Source organism: Balaenoptera borealis, assembly GCF_965194805.1.
Source record: "Balaenoptera borealis genome assembly, chromosome: 1".
Taxonomy (NCBI): Eukaryota; Metazoa; Chordata; class Mammalia; order Artiodactyla; family Balaenopteridae; genus Balaenoptera; species Balaenoptera borealis.
In genome coordinates this window covers 99,000,452-99,019,473 of record NC_138860.1, presented here as the reverse complement: position 1 = coordinate 99,019,473, position 19,022 = coordinate 99,000,452, and the positions used below count along the sequence as shown (strand labels likewise).

At 38.5% G+C, this 19,022-nt stretch overlaps 1 protein-coding gene across 3 annotated transcripts in view; it reads left to right on the top strand.

Annotated features, from left to right (window-relative positions):
- Positions 1 to 148: 148 nt before the first annotated feature.
- GPSM2 (G protein signaling modulator 2) overlaps positions 149 to 19,022 on the top strand; it is a 65,796-nt gene continuing 46,922 nt past the window's right edge. Inside the window, exons 1-2 of one of the 3 annotated variants that reach the window (XM_082384008.1) lie at positions 698 to 845; positions 14,956 to 15,258. In XM_082384008.1, coding sequence (XP_082240134.1) covers positions 15,203 to 15,258 — 56 coding nt within the window. In that variant the 5' untranslated portion in view covers positions 698 to 845; positions 14,956 to 15,202. Of the gene's footprint in view, positions 846 to 14,955; positions 15,259 to 19,022 lie in introns of all 3 variants that reach the window. The other 2 variants (XM_082384009.1, XM_082384007.1) reach the window with 2 other exon arrangements.

The window sequence follows — 19,022 nt, the reverse complement described above, 5'->3', positions numbered from 1 at the left end:
AACTTTCCCGGGAACCAGCGATTCTGCAGTCAACACAAGTTTGCTTTTTTAACAGCTGGGAACGCCAGAATTGTGACACAGCCTCAAGAACTGAGGCTGCCTTGTTCAGACTTTCACACGGGTCCCTCTGTTCCTTTCATAGAGCCCTCTTTTTCTTAAACATCCCGCAAATGCCGCTGGGGGACTCATTCTCCGGGCCGGAACCAAGCCTTCAGGACCGGCGGCACTTGCTTGGGCTTCCCATCTTTTAAAATGCTCTGCGCCAGACGCCGTCTGAAGGACGCTTTCTGGACGATATTTATCGCCCACCCTTCAGCGTCTGAAGAAGAAACAGGAGGGCAGGAAAGCAACTTCAACTTGGTGGTTGAGGACAGACGCCGAGGCCGCGGAGGGACTAAGAGTCCCAAAGCCCCCCTCAGGCCGACACGCAGTCCCCAGCCCACCCCAGACGGCGAAGGCAGCGCGCCGATGGCCCCGCCCCTCCTCGCCTCCCGCGCTGGCCATTGGCGTGTCCGAAAGACGCGGGGCGTTGTCGGTTTGAATGGGAGCTCCTGGAGCTGTGGGGCGCAGGCGCAGAGGAGGGGCGCGGCAGCGGGCGGGCGGCGCTGCGGTACGCCTGTGTGGCTGCCGAGTGGCCGGGAGGCGAGGAGCGCCCCGAGTTCTGACCCACGTGACCTGTGGGGGCGAAGAGGGGGTTTGCGCGCCGGCCTCCCGCGGAGCCTCTGCCTGGGGACCCGCCGGGGGAAGGGCCGCGGCCACCCGCGCGTAGCCCGGGTGGCCCCTGCTGCAGCTTCGCCGCGCGCGCCGCGCGCGCCGCGCTCCCCGGACTCGCCGGCCCCCGCGAGGTGAGTTCGCAGGGGAGTTTGTGGGCGCCCCGCGGAGGGAGGTGACAGGGAGGGGGCGTGTGTGTGAGTGGGGGGCGGGCTCCTTTGTTCGGGGCGGGAGGTGCGCGGGGTGGTCGCGGGGGCGGGCGTCGAGAAACCTGAAGCTCGGGGTGAGCAGCAGCCCGCTCCAGGTCGAGCAGTCGGGTGCTTTCAGGTTGGAGATTTAAAAAGAAAAGTACATTCTAAGAGCTTCATTCCCTAGTTTTTTTAAAAATAAAAAGTACAGTAGGATACAACGACTTCTTACGTATTCGGAGTGTAACAAACATTAAAAACCCGAAACCCTGTGGAATTAAATCCGGGGCGGGTCGCGTTCACTTGTAGTCGTGAGTTTGGTGTCTAAAGCGGGCAGTCTTTTTCAGACACCTGTGTTTACCACATTGACATTCATGGACTTTGGGGAAACCAACCTGTTGACTTACCGTAGGAATTGATAATTGCTGCAAAAAGTTTTAGTAAGCATAGAATGTCAAGAAAGCGCTTTCCTGAAAATCTATAGAATATCTTCGAATACTAAAAAGTGGAAAACCTATAATTTCCTTGTATTGATGGTAACCAGTTAGCTCATTTTACCTGGTATCATTTGAACTCTTAAAGAAAACGAGTAAGGATGGAAATTCTATTTGCCTTAATGCATAATTTAACCCTCCCGTGGAGTTGAACGAAGTAGATTCTTGGCTTTCCTTTCAGTCGGCTTGTATTGGAGTCGCTGGTGGCGTGTGTGGGAAGCTGAATTTTCAAGCTGCCACTTTAGAAGGGTGCACGGAAGATTTCTGGCTTGATAATCACCAGTGTGATCACCTCTGATAAATACCACTTTTGCTCGGCTTGTCATTATTCAAGAAGCAGCTTTGGTTGATCGTTTAGAAGTCAGTAAGCAGCATTAAAAAGGGACAGATCGCTGTTGGTTGACCTGTGTGTGTGTGAGTGTGTGTAGGTGGGGACTCAGGGGAGGAGGAAGTCTCATACCTACTCTTCTTTACACCCTACCATGGATTCCTTCTGGCAAGCTCTTTCTCAGGCCATTATTTATAATATGAGGAGTGGAGCAGATACAGAGTAAAAAGTTGCGTGTTATTGTTTTAGAGGCATTCCCTCCAAATCCTCTTTGGCTAGATAAGCTGTTTAGTTGTATTTCCTTATGTTATTAAATCAGACATGCAGTGTTACAAATATTATATTTTAATATAAATCTCAGACTTGGTATTAGGCTAATTAAAACAAAGATAGGTTATAGTTTTTTAAATGGCCTTGTTCTTAAGCATAAAATGTTAATAAGATTTACCTAAAAGATAAAAATTCTGTAATTACTTCTCTGGAATTTTAAAACTGAAAACCTGACATAGATTTAGACTAGTGTTCTAAATCTATTCTAATAGGTGTTATTTTTTATAATAACAATGGCAATTATCAGTATTACTACTCTATTGAGTACTTTTAAGTACCAGAGCCAGGCACTGAGGTGCTTTTTATAAATCATATCTCTAATCATCATGACACATGTTGGATAAGTATCATTACGCCAAACCAACACTGAGAGTTTAACTAGCTCAAGATCGTATAACTAATAAGTCGCTGTGCTGAGATTCAAACCATGGCCTGGTCCCAAAGCACATGCTGTATTGCTTCTGTGTTTGTTTAAATCTCCTCCAGGTCTCTGGATTCCATCTGTAGAGACATAATCTTACTTTTAAGATGCCTGTATGTGCTCTGTTTTGCTGTGCACTGTGCAGAAATATTTCAACCCTTCTTTTAGGACAGCTATTTTCCTTTCAATGCTTTATAAGTCTCATATCATTTTCAGTGTCCTTTTAATCATCTTTATAAAAACAGTAAAAATATAAGAGTAAGACTTTCCTAAGTTATTTACGTGACTATGAATATACTCTTTATTTTGGAGCAGAAATGTATTAAAGTCTGGTTTTCTCACTACCCTAGGATTCTTTGCTGCTTCATAGTTCTTCTTCCCAGGCAAGAAATCAAAAAAATTTGTTGTACATCGATTATGTGCAAAGCAATTTGCTTGGTGATGTGAGATAGCGGAGAGAAAGCTTCCTTTTCAATAATAGTTTCTGGAGTTTTTGCAGTAACTTCCTTCTGTCCTGCTCCATCTGTTGCTGCCAGTTTATCTTCCTAACACAGATCCAGCTTTGTTTTTCCTTTGTTGAAAAAATTACAAGGTTTCTCATCATATAAATACAAGGCCAAATACTCCTTCAGCCACGTACATATTCAGTGTCCCTCACAATTTAGCACCTTCTTAGACTTCTCTTTTACTACTGCTAACCCAGCGTGCTCATCCTGGCACACTTTATCTGCGATCCCACCTCCTTACTTTTGCTTGAGCATTCCCCATGACTGGAACGCCTTTTCTGGATTTGCCTAATAAGGTTTACCCATCCTTCAAGGTGCAATACAGATTTCCTTGCTTCCAAAAAGCTTTCCCTAGTCCTTTTTTTTTTTTTTTTTTTAAACATCTTTATTGAAGTATAATTGCCTTACAATGGTGTGTTAGCTTCTGCTTTATAACAAAGTGAATCAGTTATACATATACAATATGTTCCCATTTCTTTTCCCTCTTGCATCTCCCTCCCTCCCACCCTCCCCATCCCACCCCTCTAGGTGGTCACAAAGCTAGTCCTTTTTACTTAGAATTATTCTTCCCATATCATCTCATAATGTCACTGAATTGAACAGAAACATTTTTGCACTTAATTGTGATAACTTTCAGAAGGAGAAAACAGTTATATTTTCCTATGAAGAATTCTGAATTCAAACTCTCTAGGGATTCTTTTTAGGCATTTATAATCATTTTGCATTTGGGATTTATTTCTCCTTAAAAATGTGTTTGAAACCAATTTTGCCATTTCATAGTTCTTCTGTTAAGAGAACTGATTTATTGTCATTTACTGACTCAAGAACAATGCTCAGGAAAAGGGACCATTTCTTTTCTCCTTCACTATTTAGTTCTTCATACATATATTAATTGATTTAAGCTGATGGCTGACCATCATTGGTAGTAATAAAGGTCTTTTGGTCATATTTTCTGGTGACTTGGTGACGACTTTTGCTCAAAGTAGTGTTCTCCCCATTGTTTACTAATAAGTATTTATCTTTTTTTTTTCTGACATAGTAATGTCCTCATAAGATGATGTTTATTTTGCATTTACTTCTTTGAGCTCCTATTAATTGCATCATGTTTGTCCAATAATTTGTTTATTTATTAACAAAAGATTACAGATTGGAAAGGGCAAAGATTAATGTATATATTTAGGTTTGGTTTTTGTCTTTTTTTTTTTAAGAAATTGGGCTTAGTGTGAATCATCAGTGTTTTGGGATTGCAGACATTTTCTTGTGATCACCTGGCCTTATAACCTGAGTAGTCATTTAGAATGTACTGAAAATATAATTGGGGTTGATTGAATTTTTTAAAAAAATTATCATTGTGTCTTCTGTAACCTTGATATTAAAATACTGCTATGTGTCCAATTTTATGTGTTTACAGTAATTAACTAAAAATCATTTATGTGTCTAGTTGAAACTCTTCCAAAAGGTTATTAATTTTACTAATTGGATTAAAAGTACAATATATTTTACATTGTTTTATAGGAGGGAAAATTAACATTATTTGTAGACTCTGGGCTTCAGTTTGAGGAAAAATAGAACCAAGTAATAGGGAGGAAAATACTAATTCTTTATAATGAACATATATAAGACTTTTCTCCTTTAGTTGGACATACTTATATTCTTAAATATAAATAAGTAATCTTGTTGAAATAGGACTTTTGATTCATTAACTGCTTTGCAGGGAAAAAAGGTAACCAAGATTAGAGCTGTTGCATAAAAGAATCTTCCTTTTGTTCTTGAAATTTTTAAGCAACTGTTTCATCCTCTATTAAATTATTGTAATCACTAAGGACTGTAATTTCAGAACAGCAGTTTTAATGATTAGCATAGTCACTGGCATAATTCAGATTGGCTCCATGTTAATCTAAAAATAGATCCCCTTTCTAGTTTATCACCCCCTTCCCCCAGGAAAATATTCAGTATTCAACTTCTTTCTGATTTATCACGGGCTGCCAAACCTTAAGACACTAAGAGGCTGCCTGTGCAGTAATGATTATATCTGTAGTGCTTCCTGTAGAGACGGTTGGAAACTACTGTTGAACTACAAACTTTCAGCCTATCTCATAAGTAGACTCATACACTTGGTCCTTTCTCACCGTTAAACATCAATGCTAAGATGAAGGCTTGAAATATTCAAATCCCTTTCTTCTAGGTTACATTTTGTTTTAGTATTTATCTAATTTGAAATTTCATATATGGTGTTTATTAGTTTTTTGTTTATCCAGAGAACATATTCTTTGAAGTCCTTTTAGCTTTATGTGATGGATAAAAATATAAATGCTCTTCAGCAAAAAAGGAAGTTTATATATAGTTGTTTAGAATGGTGAGCTTTTAGGTGTAAACCTTGGAAAAAAAGAAAAGGAATTCTTATTTTATATTACTAAAATTGTTTTTGGATTATACAAACTTTGAAATAGTTGCATTCACTGTTTTACCTTTTTAATGTCCACAGCTCTAGACCTGAATTTCTTATTTTCTAATCTGCCAAGAATAAATATGAGAGTTTAAAATCAATAGTGCTTTTACTTTGCATGTATTTGCTGTTTTTCAGAATGACCCATGAGGTTTAATTTCAAATATACATGGGAACCCTTCTGACTGGTGATGTGCCTTTAAGATATAGATTTACTTGGAATCTAGAACCATTATTCTAATCTATTCATTGAATTTATTCTATTTATTTAGCTGATCAGTAGTCACAGTTTATTAGAAAGTTTTTATAATGAAATATGTATTTATTTAACAGTTACACTGTTAGTTACACTTGTTTTTTAACCTAACTTGGCCTAATATCTTACAGACTTATATTTATTGTTGCAGACTTAAAGGTTAGCAATAAATTGAGATGTAACCTTAATTGGAGCACATACTTTAGGATTATATATTTGCTAAAGGAAAACTTTACTGATACAGTTTTTATAGCATACTCTGTGGCAAATTCTCATTTCTCCAGAATGATAGAGAATAGAATCATCTGCTTTACTATGTACTATGATTGTTTATTTTATTAATTTCAGATTGTGTAAAGTAATTTACATTTGATATATATAATTATCAGTTAACACGAAAACTATGTCCAACACTATAGATAGATATAGATAGATACACACATGCATATAATCTTGAGTTCACAGTATTATGTGACAGTTTGATTATATTATTGGTTTAGAAATTTAGTATGTTGAGTAAAGAATCAGACCTTTTATGCATTGCTTTATTTTTTTTTCTCCCATTGCAGTTTCTCCTTAATTTTGCCACTGACTCATCACAGTTTTGTTTTGTTTTTAATTTATTTATTTATTTTTGACTGTGTTGGGTCTTCGTTTCCGTGCAAGGGCTTTCTCTAGTTGCGGCGAGCAGGGGCCACTCTTCATCGCGGTGTGCGGGCCTCTCACTGTTGTGGCCTCTCTTGTTGCGGAGCACAGGCTCCAGACGCGCAGGCTCAGTAGTTGTGGCTCACAGGCCTAGTTGCTCCACAGCATGTGGGATCTTCCCAGACCAGGGCTCGAACCCGTGTCCCCTGCATTGGCAGGCAGATTCTCAACCACTGCGCCACCAGGGAACCCCCACAGTTTTTAACATTGGAATCTCATTGGTACTTTAAAATTTTTTAGTTTTAAAGATGTGCAAAATTAAGAATTAGTCACTCATTCTACTTCCCCTCCCTGTCCTTCCCCATTTATCAAATTTTATCTGATATCAAATTTTCTCAAGTTATATTTTTGTTTCTTTCAGCTATTATTTGTGAACATAGCACTTTACCAAGTACGAGTTTGATACAAATAGTCCTTTTTTTTTTTTCCTCTCGAAGTATCACTCTTGAAATCCAATTTGTCAGTTACTGTGCATATTGCTGCTGTTCCATCTGTCCTCAAAATTGGAAATCTTGTAAGCTCTCTGTCACTGCTTGACCTTTGCCTCTCACCTAGCCAGTGGGCATTGTTTTCATTTTTTGTAGGTACTCTTAGCTAGATTACTTAATCAAGTACCCAGTCGTTCTTGATCCTGACTTCCCTTGCTTTAGAGGCACTAATTTCCCACATCAGTCGTATATTCTAATGTCAAAATAATTTTTCTTGCCTTTGGCTCCTCAACACCTGCTACACTAAAATCAAGCTCTGAACTCTATGTTGGACTTTGCTTACTACACCCTTTGCTTTTTCTTACACTCTTCATATTCTTCTATGTAAACTTCCTGCTTTTACCTTCCTACTCCTGATTTTACATGTATGGTTCCTTATACCTGCCACCTTGTTTGCACTGTAGCTTCCAGATAAAATGTAATTAGAAATACATGTTTGGATTAGGTGACAAGCCATATTTAGACCATCTACAAATAAATTAGTGTCTGCTTACTGATACATAATTTGACAGAAAATAACCAGTTTACCTAGGGTAGTTACCTGAGTTTATAAGTGGATGTTCTGGCATCCTACTTTGCTACCCCCATTAGTACTATGATGTGTATTTGTTACTCTAACCTGTACCCTGAATTCTAATGTGAAAGAACTTTATTTTAAATGTGTTCTTCATTCTTCCTCAGTATTTATCCCAGTTCCAATTTATAAAGAGCTCCTGTATCTGATTTGAAACATTACAGCTGAAGGGATTTGGAGAATTTGAGCATTGTACCTTAGAGGGAATTATTAGGATAAGAGGAGTTTAAAGAATTTAGATTATCAAACCTGGAGGCAAGAAAAGTAAGTTATATTTATTATCTGATGGGTGTTAACCACTTTATAGAGACACTTAAATGAAAAAATCAGGCCAAAAGTTATTGGCATTTAAGTTGCAGTCAGGAGTAGATAGTTTAGATTAATTGAAAGAAGGACAAAAGATACACAGCTGACTCTTGAACAATGTGGAGGTTAGGGGTGCTGACCCCCTGGGCAGTGGGAAATCCGTGAATAATTTTACAGTTGTTCCCCCATATCCGTGGTTCCGCATCTGCAGTTTCAGCCATGTGGATTGTGTAGTACTGTAGTATCTATTTATTGAAAAAATTCCCCGTTTAAGTGGACCTTTGGAGTTCAAACCCATTCAAGGGTCAACTGTAATTGTAACTGTCTATCCCTTATTTTTCACAGTCACCTAGTTTGAAGATACTTTACTGCTAATCGAGTAAAGCAGGGCTGGGATTTATTGTTTCCTCTGATTGCATACCTTGGACAGTATCTAGAAGTCCACCTAGGTATATAACGGGAGTCTGCCTGTTTTGACCTCCTAATCAGGTAATTAGACATGAGGTGATCAGAGTTCTCTACTAGTTGATCTTTCTATATGCTTCTGTCAGTTTCTGGGATATGGAAAATAATTATTGCTTTCTCTTTTATCTATGGTCAGACCAAAAGATGCTGTGAGCTAACAATTTTGTTAGCAGTGAGGTTTTTGGAGCATTGTTTGTTAAAACCTGGGAGATGCTATTAAGGGCATATGTGTTTCTTGCAAATTATTAGTTGTAAGTCTTAATGGAGGTTGGAGGTTAAACTTGATAACTTCTTAATATTCTTTCAAACCTATAATTTCCATTCCATTTCCTGGTCCTGTCATTAAATTTTATTATCTTAATTATTTTTAAATATTAAAAATAATTTAATATTTGTTGTAAATTTTATTAGTGTTATCTAGTAATATGTAAACTATATGTTGAATATGAAGTGGGTTTGTTAACTCCATGTGGAGCATGAATGAACACGTTAGTAAATTGGTTAGAGAGTTTTTGCAACATGAATCATTGAATCAAGAATTGCTTGTTTGGGACTTCCCTGGTGACACAGTGGTTAAGAATCTGCCTGCCAATGCAGGGGACACAGGTTCGATTCCTGGTCCGGGAAGATCCCACATGCCACAGAGCAACTAAGCCCATGCACCACTGAGTCTGCCCTCTAAAGCCCACAAGCCACAACTGCTGAGCCCACGTGCTGCAACTACTGAAGCCCACATGCCTAGAGCCCGTGCTCTGCAACAAGAGAAGCCACCACAGTGAGAAGCCCATGCACCGCAATGTATAGTAGCCCCCACTCGCCACAACTAGAGAAAAGCCCATGTACGGCAACAAAGACCCAACACAGCCAAATATGAAATTAAAATTAAAAAAAAAAAAGTAAAAAAAAAAAGGAATTGCTTGTTTGTTCAGTGAATAATTGTAAGGTAAGAAATGCTACTTAGGGACTTCCCTGGTGGCACGGTGGTTAAGAATCTGCCTGCCAATGCAGGGGACACAGGTTCTATCCCTGGTCCGGGAAGATCCCACATGGGCAGAGCAACTAAGCCCGTGTGCCACAGCTACTGAGCCTGTGCTCTAGAGCCCACGAGCCACAACTACTGAGCCCGAGTGCCACAACTACTGAAGCACACATGCCTAGAGCCTGTGCTCTGAAGCAAGAGAAGCCCCTGAAATGAGAAGCCCGTGCACCACAACGAAGAGTAGCCCCCACTCTCCACAACTAGAGAAAGCCCACACGCAGCAACAAAGACCCAATGACGAAGACCCAACACAGCCAAAAATAAAAGAATAAATTTATTTTTTAAAAAAATGCTACCTAATTGTTATAGAGATTGAAATTTAAGAGTGACTTTTGTGGGGGGGGATACTCTTCCTTTGAAGATAGTAAAGCCATATTATAACTTGTCTTTGGTAAAATGGTGAATTGTGTTCTCTGTTTTCGTGCTTATTTAAAAAGTTTTTTTAGTGGTTCTGTATGCAGTCCTAATCAAGTAAGGTATTTTGCAGCTCCATTTATGTACATTTGTTAATTAAATGATTACATTTTAATAAGTATGAAGTTAACATTTTTTTAACGATTGGTGAATTTGGGGATTTCATTATGATCTCATGGCTGGAAAAATATTTCAATTAAATTAAAATTTAACTTAATGCTAAGTTAAGTTAATTCTAATACCTCACCTTCTGGCCTGTAGTATAAATAACAACCTAAACCTCAAAGTGGTAGTGGAAGACAGTTTAATTGACAGTGTAGGTGTTGTGTAATTTAGATGCACTTTGGAGCTATTGCTATGAATATCTACACTAATTCCCTTAATGTTTTTTATTAAGGAAAAAAAGTACAGTGGAATTCTGAACAAAAGGAAAGGAGAAGATTTTTTGGATTAATAACTGCTACCTACCTTTTCATCTTTTCTTAAGACACTGCTTCCTCTGTTGGCCAAGAGAGAGGATAAGAGGAATAATATTTTGTATTTCTTATGTGCCAAACTGGTATTAATATGAGAACCTCATTCCCTCTAGGAAGCTTGTCAGTGTTCCCAAGGCTAATCCTTTCCACCTTCCTCCTCCTGCTCTGTTCCGTACTAACCTCTCTCTAACTATACTTAATTAACAAAGCAGCAGGAGTGTATTATTTAGAGTCTAATTTATGTTATAGCTGAAATACTTAAAAGGATGTGGAAGAGGAATTAGGCTCTATTGGATGGCAGCAGAAGGGAGAAATGGGTAGAAATGGAAAGATTGCTCAAAGTGTGGAACAACTGTCTAAAAGGACTATTCAAAATTAAGATTAGCTGCCTTGTAACCTTTCTGGGAGTGTTGTAGTAGTATGTTGGACTAACTGACCTATGGGGTTGTTTATAATGCTGGATTCCAGGAATGAATGAATGAATGAATGAATGAATAAATAAATAAATTTTATTTATATAAGCACATATATCTTAATTTTACCTTATTTGTCTCTCAACTGTTACCTTAAAGGTTATAGTTTACTTTCCTCTTTGATTCCATTGTTGACCCATTGGTTTTTTAGTAGCATGTGTTTAGTCTCCATGTAATCATTTTTTTCTCATTTCCTTTTCTGTGGTTGATTTCTAATTTCATGCCATTGTGGTCAGAAAAGATGCTTGAGATAATTTCTATACTCTTAAATTTGTTGAGGATTTTTTTTGTGCCCTAGTATGTGGTCACTCCTAGAGTATGTTCCATGTGCACTTGAAAAGAATGTGTATTCAAGTTTTTTTGGATGTAATATCCTGAAACTATCAGTTAAGTCTAACTGTTCTGTTGTATCATTGAGTATCTCTGTTGCCTTATTGATTCTGTGTCTGGAAGATCTGTCTGTTGATGTGAGTGGGGTGTTAAAGTCTACTATTATTGTATTCCTATCGATTTCTCCCTTTATGTCTGTTAGTATTTGCTTTATGTATTTGGGTGCTCCTATATTAGGTGCATATATGTTGACAAGTGTAAAATCCTCTTCTTGTAGTGATCTTTTATGATTATATAGTGTCCTTCTTTATCTTTCTTTATGGCTTTGTTTTAAAGTCTATTTTGTCTGATATAAGTATTGTGACCCCCCACTTTCTTGTCATTTCCATTTGCATGAAATATCTTTTCCATTCCCTCACTTTCAATCTATAAGTGTCCTTTGCCCTAAAGTGGGTCTCTTGTAGGCAGCACATTGTACACTCTTGTTTTTTTAATCCAGTCTGCCACTCTGTGTCTTTTGACTGGAGCATTTAGTCCATTGACATTTAAGGTAATTATTGATAGATATGTATTTATTGCCATTTTAAACCTTGTTTTCCCGTTGATTTTATATTTCTTCTTTGTCCCTTTTTCTTTTTCCTTTTGTGTTTTGGTGATTTTCTTTTGTATTATACTTATGTTCTCTTCTTTTTGGTTTTTGTGAATCTGTTGTATGTTTTTGATTTGTGGTTACCCTGTTTTTCAAGTATGTTAACCCCTTCCTATATCTACTTGCCTTAGACTGGTAGTCATATAGGCTCAAACACATTCTAGGAGAAAAAAAATCTACATTTTCTTACTCTCTGCCCCCACATTTTATGATTTTTTTTAAATATTTAATTTATTTATTTATTTATTTTATTTTTGGCTGTGTTGGGTCCTCATTTCTGTGCGAGGGCTTTCTCCAGTTGCGGCAAGCGGGGGCCACTCTTCATCGCGGTGCATGGGCCTCTCACCGTCGCGGCCTCTCCCGTTGCAGAGCACAGGCTCCAGACGTGCAGGCTCAGTAAGTGTGGCCCACGGGCCCAGCCGCTCTGCGGCATATGGGACCCTCCCAGACCAGGGCTCGAACCCGTGTCCCCTGCACCAGCAGGCAGACTCTCAACCACTGCGCACCAGGGAAGCCCACATTTCATGACTTTGATGTCCTCTTTCACATCTTCATGTTCATCCTTTTGCTGCTCATTGTGGTTATCATCACTTTCACAGAAAATTTTTTGATTTTTTTTTTAATCTGTGTACTGGCTTATTTAAGTGATTTATTTTCCAGTTGTGATTTTCTCTTTCCTATAGATTCTTACTTCTTTTGTATTTAGAGAAGACCGTTTAATATTGCCTTTAGTTTAGGTTTAGTATTGCTGTATTCTTTTATTTTTGCTTGTCTGAGAAGTTCTTTATCTCTCCTATTCTAAATGATAATCTTGCTGGGTAGAGTATCCTAGATTGCAGATTTTTCCCTTTTAGGACTTTGACTATATCTTGCCACTCCCTTCTGGCCTGCAGTGCTTCTGTAGAGAAATTAGCTGATAGCCTTATGGGGGTTCCTTTGTAATTAACTCTTTGTTTATCTCTGCTGCCTTTAGAATCCTCTCTTTATTCTGAACTTTTGCAATTTTTATTATAATATGTCTTGGTGTAGGTCTGTTTGGGTTTATCTTGCATGGGACCCTCTGTGCTCCCTGTACCTGGATATCTGTTTCCTTCTTTAGGTTTGGAAAGTTTTCAACCGTAGTTTCTTCAAATACATTTTCAATCTTCTTTTCTCTTTCTTCCTCTTCTGGCATCCCTATTATGCGTAGGTTGGCATGCTTTATATTATCCCATAGGTCTCTTATATTGCTTTCATTTTTTTTTCATTTGACTTTCTGTCTGCTGTCCTGATTGGGTGATTTCCATTATTCTATCTTCCAGGTCACTTATTCATTCTTCTGCATTATTCAATCTGCTCTTCATTGCCTTTAGCTTAGCTTTCGTCTCTGCAAATGAGTTTTCTAATTTTTCTTGGTTCCTCTTTATAGTTTCTAGTTCCGTTTTACAATACTCTGCATTTCTGTTGATAGCCTTTCTTAATTCCTTCAGTATTTTCATTAGCTCCGTTTTGAAATCGGTGTCTATTAGACTGAAGAGGTCTGCTTCATTTTCTTCCAGGGGAATGCTCTTGGTCTTTTAACTGGGAGTGGTTCCTCTGCTTCTTCATTTTGCTTATATTTCTCTTACTCTGTGAGTTTAGGAGAAACAGTTAGTTACCTACTGCGGTCTTGGAGGGCTGTTTATATATGGGGGTGTCTCTGTGTTGCTTGTGTGGGTTTAATATATTTGGTGCGTGGGCTGTTTTAGTATGGATGTCTGTCGCCTCTTTCCTCAGCATGTGCTGGTTGTCATCCCGTTGATAGAGGGTGTGCCCATGCGGTGGCAGGTGCCCCGTCCTGGGGTCCTTGGTGGTGGTGGTGGCGGCTCAGGCACGCCCCTGGAGCACGCGATGGCAGCGGAGGCGGCTTGCAACCACTCTTGGATTTCGGGCAGGTGTTTTGGAGACCTGTGACCACTCCTGGGGTCTGGGAGGGAGGAGGTGGGGACCCGTGACCACTTCTGGGGTCCGGGAGGGTAGAGGTGGGGACCCCCGACCACTCCTGGGTCCAGGAGGGCAGCAGGGGGGGTCCCGCGACCACTCCTGTAGAGGTTATAGTTTATATATGATGGTCTGTTGTTTCTCTGTGGTATATCTGGATATTGATTCATTTTTATTTGTCCTGCTTAGGACTTAGTATGCTTCTTCAATCTGCTAATTAATGTCTGTCTGTGATTCTGAAAAATTCTCTGTTTATCACTGAAGATTCTGCCTTTTTCTGTTTTTCTTTTTGGTGCTCTAGTTAGACCTCTGTTAGAGCCTTTCGTTTTTGTCTTCCTTTTCTCTGAAATGCTCTTTAATATTTTTCATCTCTATCTATTTGTGTATGTCTGGGTAAACTTTTCAGATATTCTTCCAGTTCACTCATTCCGTCTTTAGTTTATCTGCTGTCCTGTTTAACCAGTAATTTGAGTTACTAGTTTCAATGTACATAGCAAAACTTTTAATAGTAGCAAAAAAAAATCTGAAAAACTACAAGCCAAATGCCCATCAACAGCAGAATGAAAAATACATTTGGTATACAATGAAATGTGATACAGCAATAAAACATGCAGATTGTAGCTATGTACGACAACAAGCGAGGTGAATCTCAGAAACATAATGTTGAACAAAACCATGCAAAACTAAACAATATATAATTTAAACCTATACAGACAGTTGTGGCAAAGTTATAAAGAGAAGCAAGGAAATAATGAACACAATTCAGTTTAGAGATCACCTTAGATGGGTTAGGTTGCAGCACCTGGGGGACTTCAAAGGCAGTGCTAATGTTCTTTATCTTAAAGTGGGTGCTATTGTGTCATTCTACCATACACATATTTCCTAAATTTCTTTTGTACTTGCTCAGTGAAAACTTTTAAAAATCCTTAAAGATTTTAAATAGGATGTGCATTGAGAATAAATGAATATAAGTGTAATATAATTATCAGCACAAACATCGTCTTTGAAGAAATATGTTTACAGAGTTTAGGATTGACTTGTTCACATGAATTATTGAAATTTCATTTTACTTAATAGCAGTTTTTAAAATCTTAAAATATCATAATTTTAAGATACTTATATATATATTCTTCTATGTTTGTAATAGAAAATATTACATAAAATTATTTATTTCAAACCAATTTAAAAAATTAAAGTACAGGTCTCAAATAAGTATCATATACTCACATCCTTATTTATAAGCCCTCTGACAATTAAGCCCTCTGCTGTTTTTTTCCGGTAATTGACATGACAGCAGTCTGTGAAGTTACCTGTGTGATTATATACAGCTTGGAAGTACTTTAGGTTATTCTTTGAAAATAAGACTTCAAGCAAAACATCTTGTATTCCTTTTGCAGAAATGTTGCTGAAGTGCTGCTGAAAGGGCCAGAGACTCAAGGATTTGGGACACATTTTGAACCTTTAAGCTGTCTGACATTGACCTCCTTTCATTATTAATAAAGAAGAAGCAGGAGCTTAGGATGTATTAACACCAACTCATTAATATACTAACCGGACAATGTTCTGCAACAACTCTACATTGTAGAACTGGATTGGCACAAAATAAAATAATTTCTTATTATACCCAGCTTATAATATGACTCGATGGAGGAAAATCTGATAAGCATGAGGGAAGACCATTCTTTTCATGTTCGTTACAGGTAAGACTACTGCTTTCTTAGTGGGTAATTTTTAATACTTATTTAAACGTGTATTTAACTCTGATCATTTCAGATTTAAATTTGAAAGTACTAAAAATATACTAGCCATAGTTAGAATCTACTTTAAGCAGTGTTTTCTTTCTGTTGTGGTTGTTATAAGTTTTTATATTCTTTCTATAGGAAAATGGTAGTAGAGACCAATTATTTACTATAGTTTGTTTATTAATGTTCTGTGGAAGAGTTTATGAATAGTTACTTTAAATTTCGTTACTCTTTATGTAATGCAAATATAAAAATGAAAGATATTTCTGAATCTCTGAGGGCAGAGGATGGATTTTGTAGTGTGGTTGGCTGAATGACCTAATTTTTCTGTTAAAATTTTTAGTGATCTTCTATAAACGAGCTTTTAAAAAATGGGTATTAATGTTGGAATGGGTGGGTACTTTCTAAACATGATAAACTAATAGTTTAATATTTAGTGGTAAAACTGGGGGCTTCCCTGGTGGCGCAGTGGTTAAGAATCCACCTGCCAATGCAGGGGACATGGATTCAAGCCCTGGTCCAGGAAGATCCCACCTGCCGCGGAGCAACTAAGCCCGTGCACCACACCTACTGAGCCTGTGCACCACAACCACTGAAGCCTGCACACCTAGAGCCCGTGCTCCACAACAAGAGAAGCCACCGCAGTGAGAAGCCCGTGCACTGCAATGAAGAGTAGCCCCCGCTCGCCGCAACTAGAGAAAGCCCGTGAGCAACAACGAAGACCCAACACGGCCAAAAAAAAAAAATTTAGTGGTAAAATATTAATGACATTTCTGATACATTTAGGAAGAAAGCAAGAATATCTGCATCATCATTATTTAACATTTATTTTGGAAGTTCTGGTCATTGTACTAAACTAAAATAAAGACAAACAAATATTAGAATGGAAGACAGTTATTAGTAAGGTGATTAGGTATTAATAGATTCCTTATCAAAACTGTTTAAGTTATTGAATAATATTTTAAAAACATCAGAACTTATGGCTTTGAATTGTATTCAAATCCCTAATGAGTGAAGATGTTTGATACCAAATTTTGGATGTCTTAACACATGCATAGGAAATAGTGAGGAGATTTACTGTCCTTTGCTTTGGAGCAGATGGTCCATGTTAGGGCATGGTGCCAAGGAAGTTTATATAGCTAAGCTGAGAGCATTTCTATTAAAAATTTAAAAGTTTCAAATAAAAGAAAATGGAAGACATTCACCATAATTAAAATGAGCTTTTAATAGAAATGCTCTCGCTCTACCCTCTGGGCCATAGTTCCAGGAACCTCTGTATCCAGTGTGAAGTCTTGCCAGTTTTACCTCCTAAATGTTGCTCAGATTTATCCATCCATCTAGATCCTCCCCACCACTGCTACAGTTCAGTGTAGCAGTGAACTAAATCGTCTTCCCTCCAGACTCCCCTGCATTCTCCATTATCTCCACTTGGAATCTGTCTTTTAAATTTGCCTCTAGAGGGCTCTGTCTAAAAACACAGAGTTAACCATGCAACCTGTGCTTTAATCCCTTTGGTGGCTCCTAGTCACCTGTAGGGCAGAGCCACACTTAATATAGCGCACAAGAGCTTCCAGTGCCGGGCCTTTACCTAGTCCTTCACCCTCACTTCCTTCCAGTCCTCACCTTGCACTTTGAGCTCTGGCTCCCTGTGCATGACTCAGTGCCTTTGCTCATGCTACACCCTATGACTTGAATGCCCTTCCCACTTTCTTGGTTTAGCTAATTCTACTCAATATCTAAGATTCAGTTCAGAAATATTCTCCTCTTGGAAACCATTTCTCAACTCCATAGTTTGGCTATATGCCCTCTCTGTGCTCACATATCGTGTGCATATCTCTTTCTTAGCACCAACTGTATTAAAATTCAGTCTATCTGTTTATATGTTTGTCTCCTCCTCCCTGCCACTCCCTTCTTTTCTTTTTTTTTTTTAATTTTTATTTTTTGGCTGCATCGTGTGCCATGTGAGATCTCAGTTCCCCTGACCATGGATAGAACCCGCGCCCCCTGCAGTGGAAGTGCAGAGTTTTAATCACTGGACCACCAGGGAAGTCCCCGCCACTCCCTTCTTTGACCATTTAGCTCCCTTAGGGCAGCCATGATGCCTAGCCTGTGGTCTGGCTTGTAGTCCACATTTGATGGAATTGTCCATTGAACTTCACTGGACATAACCATCAGATGAACCTGGTAAGGTGCTTATCTGTCTTGCTAAACGTTTTCAAGAGTGGTTTTCCTCTTAATACTGTAACAATAATAGATAAGCAGGAGCGGATTGTACCTCTGCCTATAAGAAGGTCTTAGATTCATCCTTTTTTCATGGTATAGCATAGGTCAAACGTGGTTATACATTGATATAGGACTTCACCAAAAGAAATTTAAAACTCAACTGTTTGTAGTAAGACTATACCAAACAAATCTCTGGTTTCATCAGTGCTGTAAGATCAGCATTCTATACACTGACTGGATTATTGTATAACTGCAGGTAATAGTTTGTATCCCTTGTGTTAGGACTTACGGCCCAATATAGGTTATTTTTTTACTCTGGAAAACATTTAGCATGTAAAGTTTTATCCATCTGGTTCTTTCATTGAGGAGGTCCTCATCTATCTCTGGAGGAGCTTCTGTGGCACAATAAGTTTGTAATTTTGAAGTGGAATAATTCTTCAGACACTAAGAAACCTCCTGAGAGATATCAGAATGCTTTATGAAATAGTTTACAACTTACTTGTGGAGGCAGAGAGAAATGGAAACTGATAGTAAAATCGGATTTGTTTCTGAACTTTTAAAAAGCGTGCAATTGATTTTAAATAACTATCGTTAAATTTTTTAGGAATGATAATAGTACTGTGATTATATATTTTTAAAAATTTATTTATTATTTATTTTTTGGCTGCATTGGGTCCTCGTTGCTGTGCGCGGGCTTTCTGTAGTTGTGGCGAGCGGGAGCTACTCTTCGTTGCGGTGCGCGGGCTTCTCATTGCAGTGGCTTCTTGTTGCTGGAGCATGGGCTCTAGACGCATGGGCTTCAGTAGTTGTGGGACGCGGGCTCAGTAGTTGTGGCTCGCGGGCTCTAGAGCGCAGGCTCAGTAGTTGTGGCACATGGGCTTAGTTTCTCCGCGGCATGTGGAATCTTCCCAGACCAGAGATCGGACCCATGTCCCCTGCATTGGCAAGCGGATTCTTAACCACTGCGCCACCAGGGAAGTCCTGATTATATTTTTTGAAAATGGCTCCTTATCTTTTAGAGTTACATACTAAAATATTTACTAATGAAATTATATGCATTCTGGAATATACTTCAAAAGAATCTGAAGTTGTAGAGTGAGGGTGGAAGTAAAGATGAAATATATATTGATAATGTATCATATATTGGTAATTGTTGATGTAGAAGGATGGATGTATCAGGTTCATCATGCTAGTTTGTCTGGTTTTATATTTCTTTGAGAAATGTCCTTGTTCATACTTGTTACTGTGAATAACAAACATTTCAGTACTTTAATGTAAAAATTAGGTTATCGCACATAAGTTGTAAAGGAATACAGTTTTGGTGTTGAATTCTTCAATTTTGATAGATAAATATAGTTGTTAATATTCTTTCTGAAGACTAGTTTGAGGTAATGTGGAGTGGTGGAAAGAACACTGGATTTGGAGGCAAAGACAGGATTTCACTTCTCAGATTTGGCATCGTATGATCTTAAGCAGGTCACTGAGCATCAGTTTCCGCT